At 40.8% G+C, this 23,835-nt stretch overlaps 1 protein-coding gene across 8 annotated transcripts; it reads left to right on the plus strand.

The window, feature by feature from the left end:
• Positions 1 to 49: 49 nt before the first annotated feature.
• si:dkey-20i20.2 lies at positions 50 to 22,580 on the plus strand. Of its 8 annotated transcripts, none has more exons than XR_015520982.1 (5): positions 50 to 238; positions 795 to 977; positions 5,416 to 5,856; positions 8,495 to 9,885; positions 10,863 to 11,368. XR_015520982.1 is itself a non-coding variant. In XM_087302137.1 (4 exons), exons 2-4 carry the CDS (start codon positions 923 to 925, stop codon positions 9,325 to 9,327), a joined length of 1,329 nt encoding a protein of 442 aa, XP_087158263.1. In that variant the 5' UTR covers positions 50 to 238; positions 795 to 922; the 3' UTR covers positions 9,328 to 11,368.
• Positions 22,581 to 23,835: the final 1,255 nt, after the last annotated feature.

Genomic DNA, 23,835 nt, shown 5'->3' on the forward strand with positions numbered 1-23,835 from the left:
TGTTTTTTGGTTTGTTATCTGGCGCGATGACGTCAGCACTGACGCGTTCATCCAGCGTCGAGTCTTCAGAGCTGAGGTGAGTCGTTGACGCTTTTTCTCGTGTTTACACAACAATAAAACACACTTTACAGTTTATTAAAGCGACAATCTGCGACTATTTTCTGCATTGAGTTCACCTCTATCTGTGTGTCTGCTGACCAAAACAATACAGCAGGCAGAGAGGAGCTCTGAGGACAATGTGAGTGAATGTGTTCGTGTTTTTCTGTTAGTGTGTCCGTTTTTAATGATTGGAGCATCGCAAAATATGAACTATGAATGTAAGAGGAATGTAGTTTAGCAGACATCTGAAGTTTTACACAAAAACACTCGCTATTTTTGTTAGGGTTTTATGATTTGCTAGTTTCTTTGCCACGTCTATCTGTTGGCGATCAGAGTTTTTGTAGTATATGAATATTAGGTATTTAATGTATATATAGATTTCTTAAACTACATTATTCATCCTGCAAACAGTATAAAATGAGCTGATCTGCTGCTGTTTCTTGGGTGTTTATAGTCTGAGGCTCATCAATATTAACAGAGCTGCTGAAATCCTCTTTATTTCTTGTCTGTAGTTAATGTTTTTACTTTATTCCCTATACTGATGCCTCCAGATCTACTAATAGCAGACTACTTTCAATAGACTTAAGCAAGTAATGTAATCACTTATTGTCTCATCTACAAGACAAAACCATCATAATGATTTATTGATTCAATTAGATTGAATTAAGCTGATTTCTCTGTTTCTTCTTTTGCAGCTCGTCCTCCTTCAGTTCAGGTGTAAATACTGGAGTATTCGCATCAGTCTACAAGTGAAGACGAGCATCAGACCATCAGGAAGAAGAGAAATCTGCAAAGACAGAGTTTATTGAAGGACAGTGAGAAGATGAGTGATCCAGAACCCTGCAGAATTAAACAGGAAGACACTGAAGAACTAATAGGTTTGTGTTTATTCATTACTCTTAAAAAATGAGGCTAAAGAAACTATGAAACTCAGTTTTAGTTCCGTTTCTATATCAACATTTGTTTGATATTGTTATTATCCATGTTTGTTTTAGGAAAAGGCACTGCATTCTCAATTTTTCTTCATGTTTACAGTTTTGTCATTATATACAAGCAGTCAGACACATGTGCTGAAACTTTTAATTTTACCCGCTTGTTACGAGTTTAAGATGTTTAAGTGGGATGCTGTCAGGCCCAGATTGGCTAATCGGGAGGACCGGGAGAATTCCTGGTGGGCCGGTCCGTTTTTTGGCCGCGAGGGCCGGTATCCCTAGCTCCAGAATCGGTTGCTCTCAGCAGTCACACTTTTTAAATTTATTTATCTTTTTACTTGACCACAGCCTTTTTATTCATTATTTCACCGCAGCTCTACTCTTTTTATCTATTTTCTCGCAGCTCAGGAAGCAAGTTGCAGCCTGCAGGTTACTGAACAGCTGTTGTGGTTCAGTGGATAGCACATTAGTTTTCGACCCGCAGACCCGGGTTCGATCCTCGTCTGAGTAATTCTTTTTTTTTTCCCATTTTTATTGTTAAGACATATAATACTGTTAGGGTTGTTGAACATTTGAAGTTCTAAAGCAGCTGTTTTCTCAAAAAAAAAAGACGTGATAGTGTCATTAGAAACTAAATTGGAAATGGCCTTATTTTAATATAGTCAGTCGTGAACTGAGGTGGGCCGGTCTGAGGCTTGAAACTCCAGGGCTGAAAAGGACTCCCACTCCGGCCCTGGATGCTGTAACATTTAGGTGAGACAGGTGTAATGTGTGCAACAGATCAAGGATGAGGCAGGAATCATTTCTTGAAACTTTTTTTACTCAATACTTTAGTCAATATGTAACAATAATAAATCAATAAAAATAAATGAACATTGACAATTATTCTCTTTAAACAAAAACCATGAGTGTAAGCCAAATCAAAGAAATTAACAAAACAATCCTTAAATCTAACGTCTAAACTAGGCGACAAAAAGAAATAATGAAAATAAAAATCTAGATCTTCAGTGTACATGATACCCGAACTAAACTAATTACACTACAAAACAACACGGGTGGCAAAACACTCAAACTAATCTAACAAAAATCCATCTAAACTAAAACAAACCTAACAAGACGATCAAAGGCTCAGTGTAGAATGGAACGCCAACAAAGTTCAACAAGCAAACTTGAGTTAACACGGTAAACAGATAATGAATTACTAAACATCCTAAGCATGTCAAAAAATTGTGTGGAGCACAAAAGGTACGTCGAGGCAGAGCGCACACCACACACTGGTCTATCGGGGCTTTAAATGCTTGTGGTTCATCTGGGGACTGGTGGAACCACACAGTCATAATGCTAATGGAGAGATGCTGAACCAATAAGAAACCTAAGGGTTGAGTAAGAAGTAATAATCATAACTCCTCTCAAAGAAAACGCCTCTTGAATGCATCAAACATCATATTATTAGTAAGCACATGTTCAGCACTGTGTTCTGCTGCTCGGTAGAGAAAATTTGGTTTCTTTATTTGGACAACCAGGGGCCCGTTTCAGGAAGGAGGTTAAGTGAAAACTCAAGAGTATTTTAACCCTGAAATGAGAGAAACTCTGGGTTTTCCGTTTCAAAATGGCAGGTTTGTCAAACTCGAGAAAGCAGGGTAAGTCAAGCCTGTTTCTGAAAGAGAGGTAACTTTAACTCAGAGATAGTTACTGTGGTCACTTAATCTGTGAACCTAACCTGGTCAGGAGCAGGTTTAAATGTCTAAACTCAGAGTTTCTGTTGGTCTCCTCCCCTTTTTTTTAAGACAAAGCGATATTACTTGCCTTAGCCTTATGTTTCCACTCACCTATTTTAATGCTAATTTTGAATATGCGATAAAAACGATTGATGGAAACGTCAAGATGCACATAACTTTTGAAAATATGCACAAAAATGCGCACATAACTGAGTAGGATAAACTTTTTGTCGATAAGAAAAGATGCGCATAAAGTGTGATGGAACCACTTTTACTGCACAAATTACAGTATGTGCATTAAAAAAGGTTTGTTATAAGAGGTGATGGTAAAAATGTTTGTAAATAGACAAACCAGCAGGCTAAGTGCATTGTAACTGCCCTAGCTGTTTCAGTATTAATGTGTCAGAGTGTCAAAACCATCTGTTCTCCGCGTCTCATGGCTTCAAACGCCCCCACGTGTTCATTGTGTGTCAGCATTGTCTTCTGAGGCGCAAGTACATTTATTAAGTAAAGAAAAGATTGACGCAGCTTCTTCTACCACAGTAAATTCTGTTTTTTCTGTTGATATTTAGCGCCAGTTAATCAGGAAGTGACGATTTTGTTCGACTTGATTCATTGGATGGAAACGCTACTTTTTAATAAATAATTAGCTTAAATTCACTGACCTTTGACATGTACTGTTAAAGATTAATGAGCTTATTATTCTTTCTAAAAACTATTGTTTATTTCTGCTTACATTCTAAAGTCTGGTTTATACTTCTGCGTCAAGTGTCCTGTCTCTGTTGGTCTGCATTAACACTTCCGAAACGCTAGCTGGCAGTGAGGTGTAAATGCTCCTCTGTGTCGAGTTTCTTCGCTGCTGTTTTGTTTTCCTGAACACTTCCTGGATGTACAAGTGGCTCAAACTCGCTCATTTTGAGGCAGGAACCGGCGGACGTGCAACAACTTTAACTATGAGGTAAACACAAAACAAAACTTTCCATCCGGAGCTCTTTCACGGTACTCCACACTTGTAAACAATCGCTCACGCCATTCGCGCGGCTCTCGGTCCCGCCCAGACTCGTCAGTGCTACCAAGCAGACCAATCACAGAGCTTGCGCTACGCGTCGTTGCGACGTGTAGTTACAATTTTTGAGAGGTGCACGTCAGCGACGCCGACGGCCACGGCGAAGGGCTATGCGTCAGCGCCGTAGCATACGCCGGCGTTTGACGCAGAAGTATAAATCAGCCTATAGTGTCATATCAACCTCTATCATTTGATCAATAATAAAGACGCACAAGTGCACTGTTAAATCCATTAAAACTGATCAACGAGTATAAAAGTGGGAACATGTATAAACATTTTAAAACCGTCACACATAACATTAATTTTTTTATTATACTTAAATATTTCAATACTTTAGATGTAAAATTGCGCATTAACTTGAGCAGCTGTTTTCCCATGCTCACTGTCTCTGTTTCACTGATGCAGTGGTGTTGCTTTTTTAAAATATATGGTCATATTTGCTATAACTTTGCATGAGCAGATCAAGTTCAGCTGGAGAAAGGAATGCTGATCTCTTTTTTTCAGATGTTGCCATAGTCACGGTGTGCACGCTTAACTTTAAGTTGGTCTACTCAAAGTTAAATGACCTAACTCAGATCAGCTATTCTAAAACCGAAAACTCAAGAGTTTTCAATCTCTCTGTAAATTTACTCAGGCCCCGTTTACACTAGAGTGTTTTAGTTTTAAAATCGGCGTTTTAGATCAAAAACCATCCGCGTCCACACTAGCGTTTCACCTAGCGTTTCTGAACATATCTCCGTCCACACTACGCCACCAAAAACGTATATCACATGACCGTTCGCGGAATCTGGGGATGCGTGTTCTAGTATAAACAGGAAGCATGTGTCTCGCTCAACATTTGTTTATTGTTAGTCAGCAAACGCCGGTTGAACAATGAACGCGATGGCAAAGAAAGCAAGAGAGGTGTTTTTGTGGACAGACGACGAGGTCGAGTTGTTACTAAACGTAACAAATGAATAACTGCGCAATGGCGCCTAAAACAGACAATAGTGTAAACAACGCTCCCATTTCTGTGCCCATGTTGTTGTTTACAGTGAAGGCTGGTCTGCTGTCTTCCGGTAGCGTTAAAGCCATGTGTTATAGTCATGTGATAGAGGCTTGACGAATAAGGGAAGGATAAGCAATGACACAAAAGCCCCAATCAGGTAGGCGAATCTCAGCAGCCCCACCTCCATTTTCAGATGTCTCCGTTTTCCCCCATCCACACTGAGATGGAGCAGCAGCGTTTCAGAATGAAAACAGCCTCTCCAGCGTTTCCAAAACGCTCCGTTTTCAGCGCTCGAGAACTCCGGATGGTGTAACCGTAGCAAAACTTATGCGTTTTAAAACGGAATTGCATTAGTGTAAACGGGGCCTCAGAGTTCAAGTTTGAACTCCGAGTTGGTTGAACCTCCCCCAGGAGACTTCCCATATGGCGGAGCTGCAAATCAAAAGTTAAAAAATTGTAGATTTTTTAGAATTATCGCTTTATTTTTTGTGTGATGTAATACACTCTTTGTAGCAGAGAACTCCTGTTTTTGATATGTTGCAGCACACGCAAGACTGCATGATAGAGCGAATCTTAAAATCTTAACATATAACTTAATCATTGAATTTTCAGATGTGCTGGTGAAGGAGGAGAGTGAAGAACTGAGTGAGGATGAGGAGAAACATCAGGTCAAAAGTGAAGATGAAACTGAACATAGTGTTTCGGTGAAAAGAACTGTGGAAAAAGGTTTGACCTGCACTGAGTGTGGAAAGAGTTTCGATCGCAAATACCATCTCAATCATCACATGATGATCCACACCGGAGAGAAACCTTACCAGTGTTCACACTGCGACAAGAGATTCAGACATTCAGGGTACCTGAAAACACACGAGAGGACTCACACCGGAGAGAAACCACACAAATGTGATCAGTGCGGCAAGAGTTTCCTCCATTCAGGAAACCTGAAATCACACGAGAGGATTCACACCGGAGAGAAACCGTATCACTGCACTGATTGTGGGAAGAGCTTCAAAGATTTATCTTCTCTACAAAAACACACAAAATACATTCACAGTAAGTAGATCATCTAGAGATCCAGCCCTTCTAGGTTAGATTATCATAATTGTGGAATTGATAACCCATATTTAAAAGCACTATTTGATACGGTTATTTGTTTTCCTTTGTCTTTTGGTGTGTCACAAGCTATTTGTGTGTATATAAGATCTATAAGGTCACAAAGAGTAGGGCCTCATTTCCATTAATTGCTTTAGTATGCTTCATTTCATTTTCTTGTCGGCTTAGTCCCTTTATTAATCCAGGGTCGACACAGCAGAATGAACCGCCAACTTATCCAGCAAGTTTTTACGCAGCGGATGCCCTTCCAGCCGCAACCCATCTCTGGGAAACATCCACACACACACTACGGACAATTTAGCCTACCCAATTCACCTGCACCACATGTCTTTGGACTGTGGGGGAAACCGGAGCACCCGGAGGAAACCCAGGTGAACGCAGGGAGAACATGCAAACTCCACACAGAAACGCCAACTGAGCTGAGGCTCGAACCAGCGACCTTCTTGATGTGAGGCGACAGCACTACCTACTGCGCCACTGCTTCGCCCCAGTATGCTTCAGTTAAAATGAATTTTTCCAGTCAACAGTACATTTACTTTATAGGTGTGCTGTACGCCAGGAAGTTGGGATCGCCATCATCATTAAAAACAAACCAAATCGATTTTTTTCAGCTCACATTGCTAGATTGTGGTGATCATTTCATCTGTGAATGACATAATAAGGGGAAAAAATTCAATTGAAATTGCACTTCTGTTTGCAGTATTGAGCATGGCTTACATACTTGACAACGCCACTCCAACTGTCAGTTTTGGCCAATAATATCTAGCTGCAGACCCACACACGATATAGGCCGGGGCGAACCATTTATGGTTCAGATGCATGTTAATGTTATTAATGTCTTCTAAGACCTCGTCATCAATATATTTTTATGTATATTAATAAATAGTGTACACAATAGACAGTAGTGTATACTTTTTTTTACAATTATGGCGATTGAGACATTGTTTCTAATGACCAATTAATATAATAGACTGAACAGTTTTCTATCAGTCATCATAGATCAGGGGTGTCAAACTCAATTCCTGGAGGGCCGAAGCCCTGCACAGTTTAGTTCCAACCCTGCTCCAACACACTTACCTGTAGGTTTCAAACAAGCCTGAAGGACTCGATTAGTTTGATCAGGTGTGTTTAATTAGGGTTGGAACTAAACTGTGCAGAGCTGCGGCCCTCCAGGAACTGAGTTTGACACCTGTGTCATAGATGATCAGTCCTTTATCTGACAGAGTCAGTATAGCAGATACTCGTTTGCTGGCTTTGCTGAAACATTTTTCAGAGATGTATAAACGATCTGAATTGGACTGATGTTAAAATGATCGTTACTAAATAATAATGAAATATGACTGATATGGGAAACTCTCCCATTCAAGTACTCTAGCTCTGACACCCGGGAGGAGCTCGGAGTAGAGCTGCTGCTTCTCCAACTCAAGAGTAGTCAGCTGAGTTGGCACGGGCATCTGTTGCTGATGCCTCCGGGTCGCCTACCCAAGGTGGTTTCCCACCAGGAGGAGGCCTCGGGGAAGACTCAGGACATGCTGGAGGGACAATGTCTCTTGGCCGGCCTGAGAACGCCTCGGGATCCCCCTGGAGGAGCTGGAGGAAGTGAGGGTGAGGAGAGGAAAGTCTGATGTTCTCTCCTAAGACTGCTGCCCCCAGGACCCGGCCCTGAAAAAGCAGCAGAAAATGAATGAATGCATGGGAAACTCTAAACTGGTCTCGATCGCCATATTTCTGAAATAAAGTAGGTGGTTATAATGCTCCTGATCCATCATTAACCATATAAGATTCGCCCCTGCCTAGATTGTGTGTCCTGGATTATGTGTGCTGAAACGTGTGTGGGTCTGCGAGTCTGCAGCTCAATATATCTCCCTTTGGCAGCAAACAGAAATGGGGAGCAGGGGTCGTCTGTTAAGTTGTAACTCTGCTCGAACACTTTTCCTGATCTTTCTGAATGAAAAGCTCAGAGCTTGTATTGTGCCGGAACAAGCCAGATCTGACACTTCTGAAATCTAATCCGGCACCTCGTTTAACCAATCCTCCTTCTAACATACACCCCTGCCCCGCTCTTCACTTTCTTCCACGACCCCCCCAACCCTCTTCACTTTCGTCCACAAAACCCCAAATACACGACCCGACCCCACTCTCCACTTTTGTCCATGACACCTCTCCCTCCTTAGGTGACTTGCCGGATCAGTTACCCCGATCTGTTCCGAGACCTCGCAATTTACAAATTAAGCACTGGAAATGCCTACTTTACTACACCCAATCAGCTCGCAGTAGAAAAAATCAAGTCACTCCCACTGTTTTTTCATTTAATATTCCGTTTTTCTAGGAACTGTGTCACAATACGAACAAAAAATAGTTGCAGCTTTCAGTTTATGCGAATTTTAGCATGGAGAATATTTCTTTAGTCGCATGTAGTTCAGACACAATGTAGGTTCATTGGTGTTGTCAATCTGGCAACCTGCGTTTGCGTCATTAAAAGTGTTTCGATTTTGGACTGCAATACCTAGTTCAACCACTGGGTGTCAATCTTACGTACTGCATCTTTACGATGTAACTTTAATTTCTTAATTTGCAGACCTGATGGAGGAGGAGGGGGAAGGAGTTCATACAGAGGAGGAGCAGCCTTATCCATGCTCTGTGTGTGGGAAGAGTTTCACACGGCGGATACATTTAAAGCAACATCAGGTGATTCACACTGGAGAGAAACCCTACAAGTGTTCCCACTGCGACAGGGGATTTTTTTGGTCGGAATCCCTGAAGAAACACGAGAGGATTCACTCTGGAGAGAAAACGCACTCATGTGATCAATGCAGGAGAATATTCGTGAGTGCTGCAGAGCTGAAGAAACATCTTACAGTTCACACAAACGAGAAGCCGTATTCGTGCTTCGAGTGTGGGAAGAGTTTTAGACAACAGTCCAATCTAAGAGAGCATCAGAAGATCCACACCGGTGTGAGGGAGTTTGTGTGCTTCGAGTGCGGGAAGAGTTTTATCACGACTAAAGAGTTGAAACAGCACCAGAGGATTCACACTGGAGAGAAACCGTACATGTGTTCACTCTGCGACAAGAGATTCAGTCTGCTACACACCCTGAAAGCGCATAAGATGACTCACACTGGAGAGAAACCGTACACGTGTACTCGGTGTGGGAAGAGTTTCAGACAATTATCACACCTCACTCGACACATGGCCATTCACACTGGAGAGAAACCACACAAGTGTGATCAGTGCGGGAAAACATTTTTAAGGCCTTCAGAGCTGAAGTACCATCTTAGAGTTCATACAAAGGAGAAGCCTTATCCTTTAGCCCAGGGGTGTCAAACTCAATTCCTGGAGGGCCGAAGCCCTGCACAGTTTAGTTCCAACCCTGCTCCAACACACTTACCTGTAGGTTTCAAACAAGCCTGAAGGACTCAATTAGTTTGATCAGGTGTGTTTAATTAGGGTTGGAACTAAACTGTGCAGAGCTGCGGCCCAGTTTGACACCTGTGCTTTAGCCCCATCAGAAACTTGATGATCCACCCCAGGGATTTCTTAATGATCATAAGATATTTGTATCTCGTTGAAGAAACAATCAGTGTCTGCGTACAACTCTTAGGGTGCTTTCACACCTACACTTTTGTTTCAGAACGTGTCTGGTTTGCCCAGTTAGCGCGGTTTGTTTGGCATATGTGAACAGGGCAATCGCACTCTGTTCCGCGCCAAAGTAATCGCTCCGAGATCGCTTGAATGAGGTGGCCTCGGCTCGATTGAAACGAACCCTGGAGCGGTTCGATTGCAGTGAGAAAGCGATCCGATCCGAGCGCGGTTATATCACAGTGTTTTATGGATATGTAATAGGCTTACGGCTATATGAAGAGAGAATTATGAGTAGGGCGGGAAGTTTCGGGAGTCTCCGGATGCCCGCAAACAAGTGATGATCTCCCGGTAATCTCGCGTCTCCCTCCCAGTCCTCAAATAGGCATCGTCGCGCACATCGCGTCACCCACAAACTGTCGCAAAAGACTGCTGAAATTGGAGCCAGACATGCGCAGAAGGACTGTCTGATGGAGCCAGAGGAGGAGCCGCGAAAATGAGCAGAGTCGAGCTTCCAATCAAACGCTTTATGTAAAATCAACTACGCCCCCCGAACTTCTCAGCATGCGTTTGCTGTCATATCAACACAAATGGATGTAATAACGTTAACAAATATGAGGGTTTTATATATTCAATCGCGCCAGCTCCAGGCTGCAGCGCATAACTTACTCACGGCGTCGCGGGCTGATTCCGGCTCGCATGCGGCAGCGCCTGCTCGCTCGGCCGCAGCATCTGGCTCGATTGACTCGGACTGGAATCGGGCAGTGAGTCCAGGCATCCGGAGTAGGTCCAGCAGAGGTAACATTAGTCAGTCTGAGCTCTAAGAGATAAGTCTCCGGCAGGCGAGAATCTAGCCGGAACTGTGTTTTGCTATCTGGGTGGCTAGGAGTGTATCAGCAAACTAATAAAGCCCGAAAAAAGCCCTGAACTTAGCGAATAAACAGTGTTCCACCAGGATCATGTATGTTAGAAACTGTAGTTTACTGCTGAACTCATTTTGTCATGGTAAAATAACACAGAAATCGAATAATAACATTTCAGTCTACTTCAGTCTCCTGCCGAAGCTCAGACGCCGTGCTTTGAGAAACTGTCAATCACAGCTGTCAATCACGATGACACGCCCAGCATTAAATTACTGCTAAAAACAAACTGTTTACAAAAATGAAGATCTGCACCTATTTCAGCACAATAACCAGTGCCTTAATCGACCAGAACTATCTTTCGGGACATTTTATTGCAAGTGTAATATTTTTTTTTATTTGGGCTCAAGTCTCCTTCATTAACACGGAGGAGGCGGGCTTTATGACTTGTACTGCAGCCAGCCCCCAGGGGGCGATCTAACGGCCGAAACCTTCACTCAAACGTAGGCTTGCGGCACACTTGTTCTCACCCCTCCCCACCGCATTCCTCCTCAGACACATCGCGCACGCGCACCCTGTCTATCAACACCAAACCACCACCTCTCCTGACAGCTGAGCGGGACGCTGCAAAATAAACCCTGACACACTGACCAATGTAAGGAGAGTTTACTCGCACGTGACTTGTTTTAGCTCTTTTGGTCCGATTAGAAACTTTGCAGTGTGAAAGCGAACCGCTCCAAGAGCAAAGAGCAACAATGTAACAGTTGTAATCTCTGTTTCAAACAACTGAATCAATTCACAGGTGTGAAAGCAACCTTAATGTGTCTTTTGACATCAGTTTCATTGTGGGATTTAGATCAGTTTACTATAGAGTTCCTCACCATAGAACATAATCTGAAGGGTTGATTCTTGTAGGCCTTTATTTTTCTATAATGTTGAGTTTTCTTGTGCATATTCATGTGATTCTGCTAATATTTTATAAAGGTTTTCAACATCAAGGTTTACAAAAGAAACTTTGCACTTTTTTTTTTTATACTTTATTTTTATTTCTTTTAAGGAGAGAAAAAAAAAACACAAAAAGTAGGTTAAAAAATATATATATATATAAAATAAAATAAAAATAAATAAAAATAAAAAATAAAATTAGGTAATTAATACAATAAAACACCAGAACTTAAATGAACGGTTGACAGGTCACATATTTCCTTACAGGTCACATGAACAAATACATATATAAATCAGGTTACACTATATAAAGGCATAAGTACAATCCATTTCTCCCAATATTGCAGGTATTTGTCCATTTGTAGTTTTAAAGAAAAAGTCATCCTCTCCATATTTTGAACATTAGATATGATATCCAACCATTCAGATTTTGTAGGGGGTTCCAATTGTAGCCACTTTCGAGTCACAGTTTTCTTACTGGTTGCTAGGAGTATTTTTAATAAGTACTTGTCTTTTACCGTTAGGTTGGCTGCAATATTTCCCAGATAAATTGTTGTAAAAGAAAGATCCACATCATCACCAAAAATATTACGTATTATTTGCTTTACATCCTTCCAATATGGCTGGATGGCTGGGCAACTCCAAAATATGTGAAAGTGGTTTGCCAAGTCTTCTCCACATTTCCTCCAGCACTGCCCCCTGTCCTTGTCCTGTGTTTGCATGTATGTTAATTTGGGGGTTGTAAAGTATCTGGTAAGATTCTTCCAGCAAAAATCTCTCCACATACCAGAATTGGAAGAGGTGGCCTGTACTGAGCAGATATTCAACCAATCTTCCTCTGAGATAACTAGGTTGGATTCTCTCTCCCATTTTAGTCTGATATAATTTGTTGATTCTTCCTTGGTCGATCGGATGGCAGAATACAATTTTGAAACAAGTCTTCTATTATCTTTGTTCTTGTAGATGTCTATAACTAAGTCAATTAAATTGGGGGGATGGTTCTCTGAGCATCTAATCTCACTATTAAAATAGGTTCTGGTTTGCAAATACCTAAAGAAATCACATTTGTCCAGACCATACTTATCTGAGATTTTCTGGAAGCTATCTAATTCCCCATTTGAGGAAATCAAGCTAAATGTAGTGATGCCGAGCCTATACCAAGCTTGAAACCTCCCATCGATTTTAGTTGGTTTAAAGTCAGGGTCAAATGCTACCCATTTAATCAGTCTAGACTGTTTTTCGAGTAGTGGAGAATTACATTCTTTAAACCAGATTCTAAGGGGAACCCTGGACCACTGATTTAAGCTATTTAAATAGTGTTTATGTAAAATCTTGCTACCCAATAATGATTGTAGTGGGATATCAATTTGTGAAGTTTCCAGGTCTTTCCATTTTGCAGTGTATTCTGGGTTACAACAGATTACTAAGGGCCGTAACTGGGCAGCTTTGTAATAGTCAGACAAGCAAGGCAATGATCTTCCCCCTTTCTCTTTAGATAACTGCAATGTTTTATATTTAACTCTAGGTCTCCTGCCCCTCCATAAAAATCTTGAAATCCACTTGTCCCATTCTCTAAACTGTTTTGATGAAATTTCGATTGGTAGTGATTGGAAGAGGTATAGAAGACGAGGAACTATATTAATTTTTATTGTCTCTATTCTATTGTGCATCTCTAAGGGCAACTGGGACCACCTATCTATGTCAGATTTTATACTCTTATTTATGGGGCCAAAATTACTATCAAATAATTGTGTAGAATCTTTAGTTATTTTAATACCCAAGTACTTAAAACTTGTTGAATTCCATTTGAAATTAAATTTATTTTGCATATCTTTCTGAGGGAAATAATTAAAGCTTAAAATTTGTGTTTTTTGGATATTTAGCTTGTAACCAGAGTAGGTGCCAAATTTATTTAAAACTGACATCAGATTAGGAATGCTAAGTTCTGGTGTTCCAACAAACAAAAGAACATCATCTGCATACAGACAGATCTTTTGCTCTGAACCTCTAACTGTTATTCCTTTAATTCCCGGTTCGTCTCTTATTAACTGTGCCAAAGGCTCAATAAATAAAGCAAAAAGGGTTGGACTAAGGGGGCAACCTTGACGACAGCCTCTTTCCAGAACAAAACTTTTGGTAAGATGACCATTAATCCTAATTTTTGCATTTGGTGATGAATATAAATTTTTAATACATCTAATAAAGTCTTCATTAAAGCCAAATCTTGTCAGTGCTAAATATAAATACTCCCAACGAACTGAGTCAAATGCCTTTTCCGCATCTAAGCTAATAACTACAGCTCTGGTTTTCTTTTTGTTGACATGATCAATAACATGTAGCACCCGCCTAATATTATCTTGTGTTTGCCTATCCCTTATAAATCCGGTTTGGTCTAGGTCCACCAATTCTGGTATTATATCTTCCAATCTTTTAGCTAGTATTGATGCATATAATTTATAATCCGTGTTTAATACAGAAATTGGTCTAAAAGAACTACACTCTTTCTTATCTTTACCCTCTTTAGGAATAATCGAAATGATTGCCTCACTCCATGTTCTTGGTGGTTCACCACCTTTAAGCATGTAGTTAAAACACTCGTGAAGCATGGGGATTAACTGGTCTTTGAAGACCTTGTACCACTCAACTGGGAAGCCATCTGAGCCAGGTGTTTTATTTACTTTTAATCTTGAAATTGCTTTCCCTATTTCCTCTTTTGTGATCTCTGCCATAAGGGATTTATTCTGTGTTGTGCCTATAGAGGGTAAGTCTAATGATTCTAAGAAGATATTTATTTCAGTGGGATTAGTTGTACTTATTTCACTATATAGATTTCTATAGTAGGTTTCAAAAATGTTATGGATATCATCTTGGTTGTGTTTAATTCTATTAGTTATAGGGTCTCTAATTTCCGATATAGTCCGCTCCGCCTGCTGGTTTCTAAGCCTCCATGCCAATAACTTCAAAGCCTTTGGGCCGTTTTCATAAAATCTTTGCTTAGTGAATTTGGCTTTTTTCTCTATTTCTTCCTCATATAATGTATTTATTTGCTTCTTAATATTTTTTATTTGGTTTAAAATATGAGGTTTCTTTTCCATAATATGTTCTCTCTCTAAGGTCTTAAGGTTCTCCTGCAAGTCAAACATCTTTTTACATTTTTCCTTTTTCTTATGTGAAGTAAGAGCTATGAGTTTACCCCTAAGACACTCGGTGATACTTCCCCATTGTTATTGTTATCGATATAATCCTTTATTTCCTTTTGAATAAATTCTTTGTATGTACTATCATTCAGTATACTTGTATTAAGCCGCCACAGTGAGTTGTTCTTTTTGTTATCTAAATGTATAGTTAGGTAAACAGGTGAGTGGTCAGAGATATCTCTGGTTCCTATCTTGCAGTCTATTAGCCGGTGTCTGTCTGAATTAAAAACAAAGAAGTAATCAATTCTTGAATAGGAAATTTGGCTTGCGGAATAAAATGTGAACTGTTTATCTAGTGGATGGAGCTCCCTCCATACATCTATCAATCCCAGTTCCATCAACAGTTTTTTAGTTACCCTTGCTCTAGGGGTTAGCCTCTTTAATGCATTAGTGGAATCAAGCTTAGGTTGCATCTGGGCATTCCAGTCTCCTCCACATATCAAAACTCCTGATGCTTCAGAAGCTATTAATTGAAAAACTTCCCTTATGCATGAGTTGTCTTGCTCAGGGGGTATATACACATTAATTAACGTAACTTCCTTTTATCTAAGAGGCCCTTGACAAGAACATATCGACCCTCTTTGTCTGTAAATTCAGCAAGCAGGCGGAAGTTCACACAGTTAGAGATTAATATTGCTACCCCTCTTCGTTTTCCCCTCCTGTAAAATGAATAAAATACATTCTTAAACCCTTTTTGTTTTAATTTTTCGTGTTCTAGATTATTAAGGTGCGTCTCCTGCATAAATATAACATGCAACTTTTCCTTTTTCATCTTTGCGATAACCTTGCTTCTTTTGATTGGATTGTATAAGCCATTCACATTAAGGGTAATCACCCTATATTCCTGAAACTGCATGTGATCATGTTATAAAGCACTTTCTGTAAGGTATATGTTATTCGTGACCTAGTCTGAACTACATATGAACTATATACAATAAAAAAAGAACCCTTGACTTTACAGTCGGAAATAACAAAACTAAACAGAATACATAGAGAAACCTCCATTCGAAGTAACAAACAGTTCTTACTTCTTATTGTAGGGGAATAGTCTAGATAAACACCAGAGCCCCTCTTCAGTGCAGCCTTAAGTGCCCTTTAGGGTATTCTGCGTGCACTAACGAACGTCAAAAGCAAATAATAAATATATATATATATATATATGTTCCCGTGTTTGTCGGTCAACTACGTTATTTATTAAGGGCGATTTTACCTGTTGCAGATCAACAGAAAAATAATTGAGGTAAGTAGGATAACAGCAACAGCCTACATGAGATAACAGTCTTAGAGTAGTAACGTTAGGGGAAAGAAAAAAAATAATTCAGTCTTACTCCATCCCGTTGCGGGTGTTCGCAGCTGTCGCCTGACACACACTAAGATGTCCATAACAAACGGCTGGTTCCTTCACCAACTGTATAGTTTACAGTCATTTGTCACTCACAGCTAACAAACCATAAACCTTTAAATCTATCTTGGTCGGCGAAAATTCCGGAGCCTCTCTTTAATCCAATCCTGACGGGTCTGCCGGTTTGTCGTATTCGTAGAGCGTTGCCAGCCGGTCGTCCGCGCTTTGCTCAAAACCTCAACTTCTGAAGATGTCTCGCGGCCGAACTGGAAGCCCCTTTTCTTCATGTCCTCGGTCGCTTCGTCTGCGCTTCCATAGGTGATCGGCCCACCGTCAAAGAACACTCGCAATTTCGCTGGCGGCGGTGTTTGAAATCTTATACCCTTCTCTTTGAGTATCCTCCTGATCTGAGAGTATGCCTTCCTTTTCGTCAAGGTTTCAGCAGGGTAGTCATGATCAAAGTAGATCCTGCTGTTGTTGTGAAAGATTTCCTTTTTCTTCCACGCAGTGTGCAGAACCATTTCCTTAACTTTGAATTCTTGAAAGTACACAATCACCGATCTTGGCTGTGCCTCGTTAGGCGGTCTTGGTCCGAGCGCTCTGTGGCATCTTTGAATCCTGAGTTCAATATCAACGAGGTCCAGTTCTTTTTTAATAAGATTATCGATGAATTGGTAGATGTTGTTATTTTCGGCGCCTTCCGAGATCCCGAAAATGCGAACATTATTACGTCTCGAGCGTGCCTCCAGGTCCGTTAACTTCATCTGCATTTTTTCCTGGGCTTGTAGTGACTGGCTCAGAGCTTCCCTGAAGTCCGTGGACCACTCCTCGGCTTCGGCGATGCGAGCCTCGGCCTCACTCACTCTGTCAGTTGTAGTTTTTAGATCAGTTGTGAATTCGTTTAGCGTCTGATAAATTTCCTTTCGAAAGTCCACTAATTCTCTTTTCAGATCGTCCCGGAAGTCATTTAGCTCTGACTTCATCTCCAAGGCCATCATCTTTATGTCTGCGCGGATGGCCGCGACGCTATCATCCACTGTTGCTAATTTTAGATTTTCCTCTTGTCCGCCATTACGTTCTCCTTGTTCCTCAGCCACGGCGGTATCCTCTAAATTACTACCTTTATCCGCTTTCCCAAGCTGTTTTCCTTTGCCCTTTTTGATCTTCTCCCCTTCCATCATTAAATTCGATCAGTAACTAAGTTTTAATTGTATTGTTTGGGGAATTAATCTCCGACCGAACGGGAGACAAAAAGTTAAGCGGCCATGCGCTTCAGTTAACCGCCGGAAGTCGAAACTTTGCACTTTTAACCTGTTATTTGCAAAACTATATGCACACCGTGTGATATATTGATTTAAGTGCCTAATAAACAATACTTCAGCCCACACATGACTGAGATTAAAGGCTCCCACACACCGGGACGTTTTTTGTTTGCGTTTATCGTCAGCGTTTTACGAGACGTTTTTCGGTGTTCAAACCCAATCGCTTTTCACTGGCGTCAAGCAGAAGAGTATGCTAAATCACTCTTTTGATGTTAGATGGCGCTGCACAACTATAAGCTTCTGACACCTGGTTATAACAGAAGAAGTGGAGGAGCGGAAGTTCACACGCTTGTTGTTAAAGTTACTGGTGACTCGAACAAGCATGGATGGTTCAAGCAGCAGCTGTAGCGATGAAGAAATAATTGTTGTTTACAAGAGCAACAATAGCTCCATGTTCATATCGCCTCTGGGCATCTTCTTCAATGTGCGCTCGCATTGACAGTTTTGCGCTTGAGCGCCTCCAAGTGCTGCTTACGGTAACTTCAGCAACTCCGTGCACTTGAACAAAGGTGCCGATCTGATTGGTGGAGAAGGTTTTGACGCCGTGCGTCAAAACAAAAACGAGCATGAGGCGTTTTTCTAAAAATGACGCTTTAGCAACTAGCGTTTTGCGCGTTGGTGTGCACAATCACATTGACGCCCTTTATTTAGTTACGAGGCGTTAAACGTCGACGGAAAACGCGAGCAAAAAACGTCTCGGTGTGCACGGGCCTTAAGATCGCTTTTTGTCTCCATTAGCAATTGACCCTTCGCTAAGCCACACCAAAAAACTGCCACCCACCTTGCTTAGCAACCGTAGCTACACACAGGGGCTCTGTCAAGCTTTCGAGCGAAGGAAACAGGCCATAGCGTTGTGCATATGGATTGTGCAAATCTGACACCCGGTATCTTAAAAGTTTGGTCGGGATGGTGGAATGTTTTCCCTTTTCAAAACCTAAAAGCCAGGAGGAGAAACTCCAGCATGGATTAAGTTTGGTTAGGGGCGCTAATGGAGCGGAGCTAAGTTGGTTTTGTTTTAATATTCCTGACACATTCAGTGACCGACAGCATTTACTCACACACCTCTTACCCTAAACAGATCTAAACTGTGCTTCCTACAAAAACACAAAGCAAGTCATGTTCTCCAGCTGTTCCGTTTAAGCTCTCGCCATAGTAACGTTAGTCAAACTAATGCGCATGTTAAGTGTGACGTCACGCGAAGCGGCTTCTGGGTCAAAGCGCTCTATTCAACTGTTCAAAAATACAGCCTTAAAACCTAGAGGAAATTTTTTTGGAATGTATATTTCGACGATATTGTGTGGAAAAAAGCTTGGTTGCTTCCTTTTCGTTTTTGCGTAGGTAATAAATACAGGGAACTACATTTAAAATTTTACATAACATTTATGTTAGTAATCACGCATTAACTAAATTTATGCAGACGGATGGAAATTGTTTATTCTGTTTACATCACCCAGAGACGTTGATTCATCTTTTTTTATGATTGTGAATATTAAAAAAAAAATTTGGGAAGATCTATCATTGTATGTCAAAAAAAAATCAGGTTTTAGTTGCAATTTGACCCCCAAAGATGTTATTTTTTTATTTTGTTTCAAACAATTTATCTGTGGAATTTTTATTGAATCTTTTAATTTTGTTCGGTAAATTTCATGTTCATAAAAGCAGGTTAAATAACACTAAACCTTGTTTAAAGGTCGCTATTACAGATTTTCTTTTGTATATAGAATCGCTCCAATATATTAAGAGCGAAAAATGTATAAATACAATTATTGTGGCAAAGGAGCTAAAGTTAATTGATTAGTATTCTTGCTGTTAATTGGTTAAGTTAAAATATTATCATTGTTCAGATCTCTATGTTGAATTGTCTTATTTATGTAATTTATTTTTTAGTTTATGTTATTAGTTTTGTATTTTTTGCCTATTAAGTCGTGAATATATTCCTGTAGGCATACTGCAGTCCTTTTATGTCTGGCTTTCTCGGATATCTCGCCTGTTCGCCAAAAATGACATTATATTACTGGGAATGTCTGACAAAGGCGCATACACATTGTGAAAGGCCTGCCAGGCACGAAAGCTTGTAGGTGTAGCAACAGTAACTAGGAAGAGCGGGGCTTAGCGAAGGGTCAATTGTTTTGGCTTGTTAGTATTTTCTTTGGTTAACTTAATGCTCCAAAAAGCTGGTTGCCGACCGCTAAAAAAAATCACAGGAGGACAAGATTTTCTTTTGGCGTGTTTTTGGCGGTCCTCCGCTCCCGCCCCGTGATGACGTCAGCACTGACGCGTTCATCCAGCGTCGAGTCTTCAGAGCTGAGGTGAGTTGTTGACGCTTTTTCTCGTGTTTACACAATAAAACACACTTTACAGTTTATTAAAGCGACATTCTGCGACTAAATTCTGCATTGAGTTCACCTCTATCTGTGTGTCTGCTGACCAAAACAACATAGCAGGCAGAGAGCAGCTCTGAGAGGACAATATGAGTGAATGTGTTTGTGTTTATGCAGTTGTGTACCGTTTTTTACAGTTTGGATTATTAATATCGCTAAGTATGATTTGTGAAAATCAATATTGCCATATGAAGGAAGTTTGACACTGAAAACGTAGTGCTCTTTATGTGTTGAAAGGTTTTTATAATGTCCCGTTTCTGTAGATTCCACACATTAGTGCTAACAATCAAACTGCCATATTGTTATGTATCGTTACTCATTTAATCTAGATATTGATATAAATGCACTTTTAAAAAATTACAGTAGTAATTAGATTATCTGATGATCCCTAATGGCTGTGTTTATAGTCTGAGGCTCGTTAATATTATCAGAGCTCCTGTTCCTGTTTGTACTTCATTCATTATACTGACATCTTCAGATGTACTAATGAGATTGATTGTATTGGTTTCAACAGACTTAAGTAAATTATGTAATTACCTATTATTATCTACAAGGTATAAATATAATATGATTTATTTAATCAAGCAGTGTAAATTATGCAGATTTTTCTGTTTATTATTTTGCAGCTCGTCCTCCTTCAGTTCAGCTGTAGATACTGGAGTATTTCCATCAGTCTACAAGCGAAGACAAGCATCAGACCATCAGGAAGAAGAGAAATCTGCAAAGACAGAGTTTATTGAAGGACAGTGAGAAGATGAGTGATCCAGAACCCTGCAGAATTAAACAGGAAGACACTGAAGAACTAATAGGTTTGTGTTTATTCATTACTCTTCAAAACTTTTTATTCACACATCCTCCTAAACGCATTTAGCAATTTTTTAAACTAGCCTCTTAAAATGAACTTGTTTACCTAATTTTCAGGTGTGATGGTGAAGGAGGAGAGCGAAGAGCTGAGTGAAGATGAGGAGAAACATCAGGTCAAAAGTGAAGAAGAAACTGAACATAGTCTTTTAGTGGTAAATGATTTGACCTGCCCTCAGTGTGGGAAGATTTTCAAGCACAAATGCAGTGTCAAGCTTCACATGATGATCCACACCGGAGAGAAACCCTACCAGTGTTCACACTGCGACAAGAGATTCAGCCGTTCGGGATTCCTGAAAACACACGAGAGGATCCACACCGGGGAGAAACCGTATCACTGCACTGAGTGTGGGAAGAGTTTCAATCAATCATCTTCTCTGCGAACACACACCAAACACAATCACAGTAGGTAGATCACCTAAAGATCCGGCTCTTCGAGATCATACTATTTATATAATTGTGCAGTTGATAACAGAGGTAAAAGACATAATTAGCCTTGCTTCCACTGTCATGCATAAAGCCAGCATGCCTTGGCCAGCGGAATACCTTGGGCTAAAGTAAAGTTTTGAACGAAGACGGGTAAAGAGGCTTCACAGAGATCGCTGGCCGACCTCTCTGGCTTACATTAACAAAAAACAGCAATTATTATTAAAGGCTGATTTATACTTCTGCGTCAAACGCCGGCGTATGCTACAGCACTGACGCATAGCCCTTCGCCGTGGCCGTTGTCGTGACTGACGTGCACCTCTCAAAAAATTTAACTACACGTCGCAACGCCGCGTAGCGCAAGCTCTGTGATTGGTCAGCTTGGTAGCGCTGATGAGTCTGGGCGGGACCGAGAGCCGTGCGAATGGCGCGAGCCCAACGTAGCGAATGTTTACAAGTGTGGAGTCCCGTGAAGGAGCTCCGGATGGAAAGTTTTGTTTTGTGTTTACCTCATAGTTAAAGTTGTTGCACGTCCGCCGGTTCCTGCCTCAAAATGAGCGAGTTTGAGCCACTTGTACATTTTAGGAAGTGTTAAGGAAAAGCAAAACAGCAGCGAAGAAACTCGACACAGAGGAACATTTACACCTCACTGCCATCTAGCGTTTCGGAAGTGTTAATGCAGACCGACAGAGACAGCGTGCAGAAGTATAAATGCACAGCTACGCGCGTTGCATGCGCCGTGGATTCCACCGGTCACTTGACGCAGAAGTATAAACCAAGCTTAAGTCATACTCAAAGCTAAATTATCATTGATTATTCATTTGCACCCCTACTTCCCATTTCTCTCTTAAAAAGTAACTTTTTCTCTTTATATAATTTGCAGATCTGATGGTGGAGGATGAAAGTGAAGAACTGAGTGAGGTTGAGAAGCTCCACTATAGCGTTCATATGAACGAGAAGCTTTACTTATGCTCTGTGTGTGGAAAGAGTTTCACACTGCAGTCAAGACTAAGACAACACCAGATGCTTCACACTGGAGAGAAACCCAAACCGTACGCATGCACTCAGTGTGGGAGGAGTTTCACACAGTCATCGCACCTGAATCGACACATGAAGATCCACTTTGGCGTGAGGGAGCATGTGTGCTTTGAGTGCGGGAAGACTTTTATCACAGCTGGAGACTTGAAACGACACCAGAGGATCCACACTGGACAGAGAACACACGCGTGTGATCGGTGTGGCAGGACATTTTTTAGGCCTTCGAACCTGCAGAAACATCTTCTAGTTCATGCAGAGGAGGAGACGCATTCATGCGCTCTGTTAGTCAAGACCTTTGTTAGTTTGCCTTCTTGAAATCTCTCCTCTGTATTCACAAACATCAGATTTTGTAGGTGAATGTTTCATTCATTCATTCATTTTCTTGTTGGCTTAGTCCCTTTATTAATCTGTGGTTGCCACAGCAGAATGAACCGCCAACTCATCCAGCAAGTTTTTACGCTGCGGATGCCCTTTCAGGTGCAACCCATCTCTGGGAAACATCCACACACACACTCATACACTACGGACAATTTACCCTACCCAATTCACCTGTACCGCATGTCTTTGGACTGTGGGGGAAACCCACGCGAACGCAGGGAGAACATGCAAACTCCACACAGAAACGCCAACTGAGCCGAGGGTCGAATCAACTGTGCCAATGCTTCGCCCATGTGAATGTTTGTATGTTAATAAACTCCACTCATTTTGGACTCACAATTATATTCAATTCAATAATTTTCCTTCGGCTTGGTCCCTTATTTATCAGGGGTCGCCACAGTGAAATGAACCGCCAACTTATCCAGCAAATGTTTTACACAGTTGGCAGTTCATTCCGCTGTGGCGACCCCTGATGAATAAAGGGACTAAGCCGAAGGATGAATGATTAAATAAAGTCAAGAGTATTTAAATTAATCAAAAAGCATGTAGACTGTGGACTGGAAACATCAGTGGGTCTCGTTCACTAAACATGCGAACGCACAAATTTATATGTGAAATGTGGGTACAGACTTTTTCATAATAAAGACATGATTAATCAAAAACCTTCATATTAAAATGTATTAAATCTACAAAAAATGTTCAAGAACAATTTACAACTGCACATACAGTATAATAATGGATGGCCGGGGCCTTATAAACATGTATAAAGAACCTTATATAATTACAAAGGCTATTTACAGGGTAAATGAAAAGTAACTAGACATTAAAAATATATAATACAGTTTATGTTTTTATATATATATATATATATATATATATATATATATATATATATATATATATATATATATATATAACTGCCTTAATCCTTCATGGTATAGATTCAACAAGGGACTGGAAATATTCCTCAGAGATTTTGCTCCATATTGATATGACAGCATCACACAGTTGCTGCAGATTTGTCGGCTGCACATCCATGATACCAATCTCCCATTCCAACACATCCCAAAGGTGCACTATTGGATTGAGCTCTGGTGACTGTGGAGGCCAGTTGAGTACAGTGAACTCATTGTCATGTTCATGAAACCAGTCTGAGATGGTTCAAGCTTTATGACATGGTGTGTTATCCTGCTGGAAGTAGCCATCAGAAGATCACTGCTTATAAAGGGATGGACATGGTCAGCAACAATACTCAGGTAGGCTGTGTCGTTGAAACGACACAAATGGGCCCAAAGTGTATGTATGTATGTGTGTGTATATATATATATATATATATATATATATATATATATATATATATACCCTGCTGAAAAGTCCAGCTTAAACCAGCCTAGGCTGGTTGGCTGGTTTTAGCTGGTCGACCATGCTGGTTTTAGAGGGGTTTTGGCCACTTCCAAGCTGGTTTTCAGCCATTTCCAGCCTGGTCTTAGCTGGTCAGGCTGAGAGATGACCAGCTAAAACCAGCTTGACCAGCCTAGCCAAGCTGGGAGTCCAGCCAAAACCAGCTATATCCAGCTTAAACCAGGCTGG

This window comes from Danio rerio, chromosome 22 (assembly GCF_052040795.2).
Source record: "Danio rerio strain M-AB ecotype USA chromosome 22, GRCz13ab, whole genome shotgun sequence".
Classification (NCBI taxonomy): domain Eukaryota; kingdom Metazoa; phylum Chordata; class Actinopteri; order Cypriniformes; family Danionidae; genus Danio; species Danio rerio.

Coding starts and splice junctions, on each gene's coding strand:
- si:dkey-20i20.2 (XM_087302137.1), top strand. CDS start 923: ATGAGTGATCCAGAACCCTGCAGAATTAAACAGGAAGACACTGAAGAA. Junction 978..5,415: donor AGACACTGAAGAACTAATAG/GTTTGTGTTTAT, acceptor TTGAATTTTCAG/ATGTGCTGGTGAAGGAGGAG. Junction 5,857..8,494: donor ACACACAAAATACATTCACA/GTAAGTAGATCA, acceptor CTTAATTTGCAG/ACCTGATGGAGGAGGAGGGG.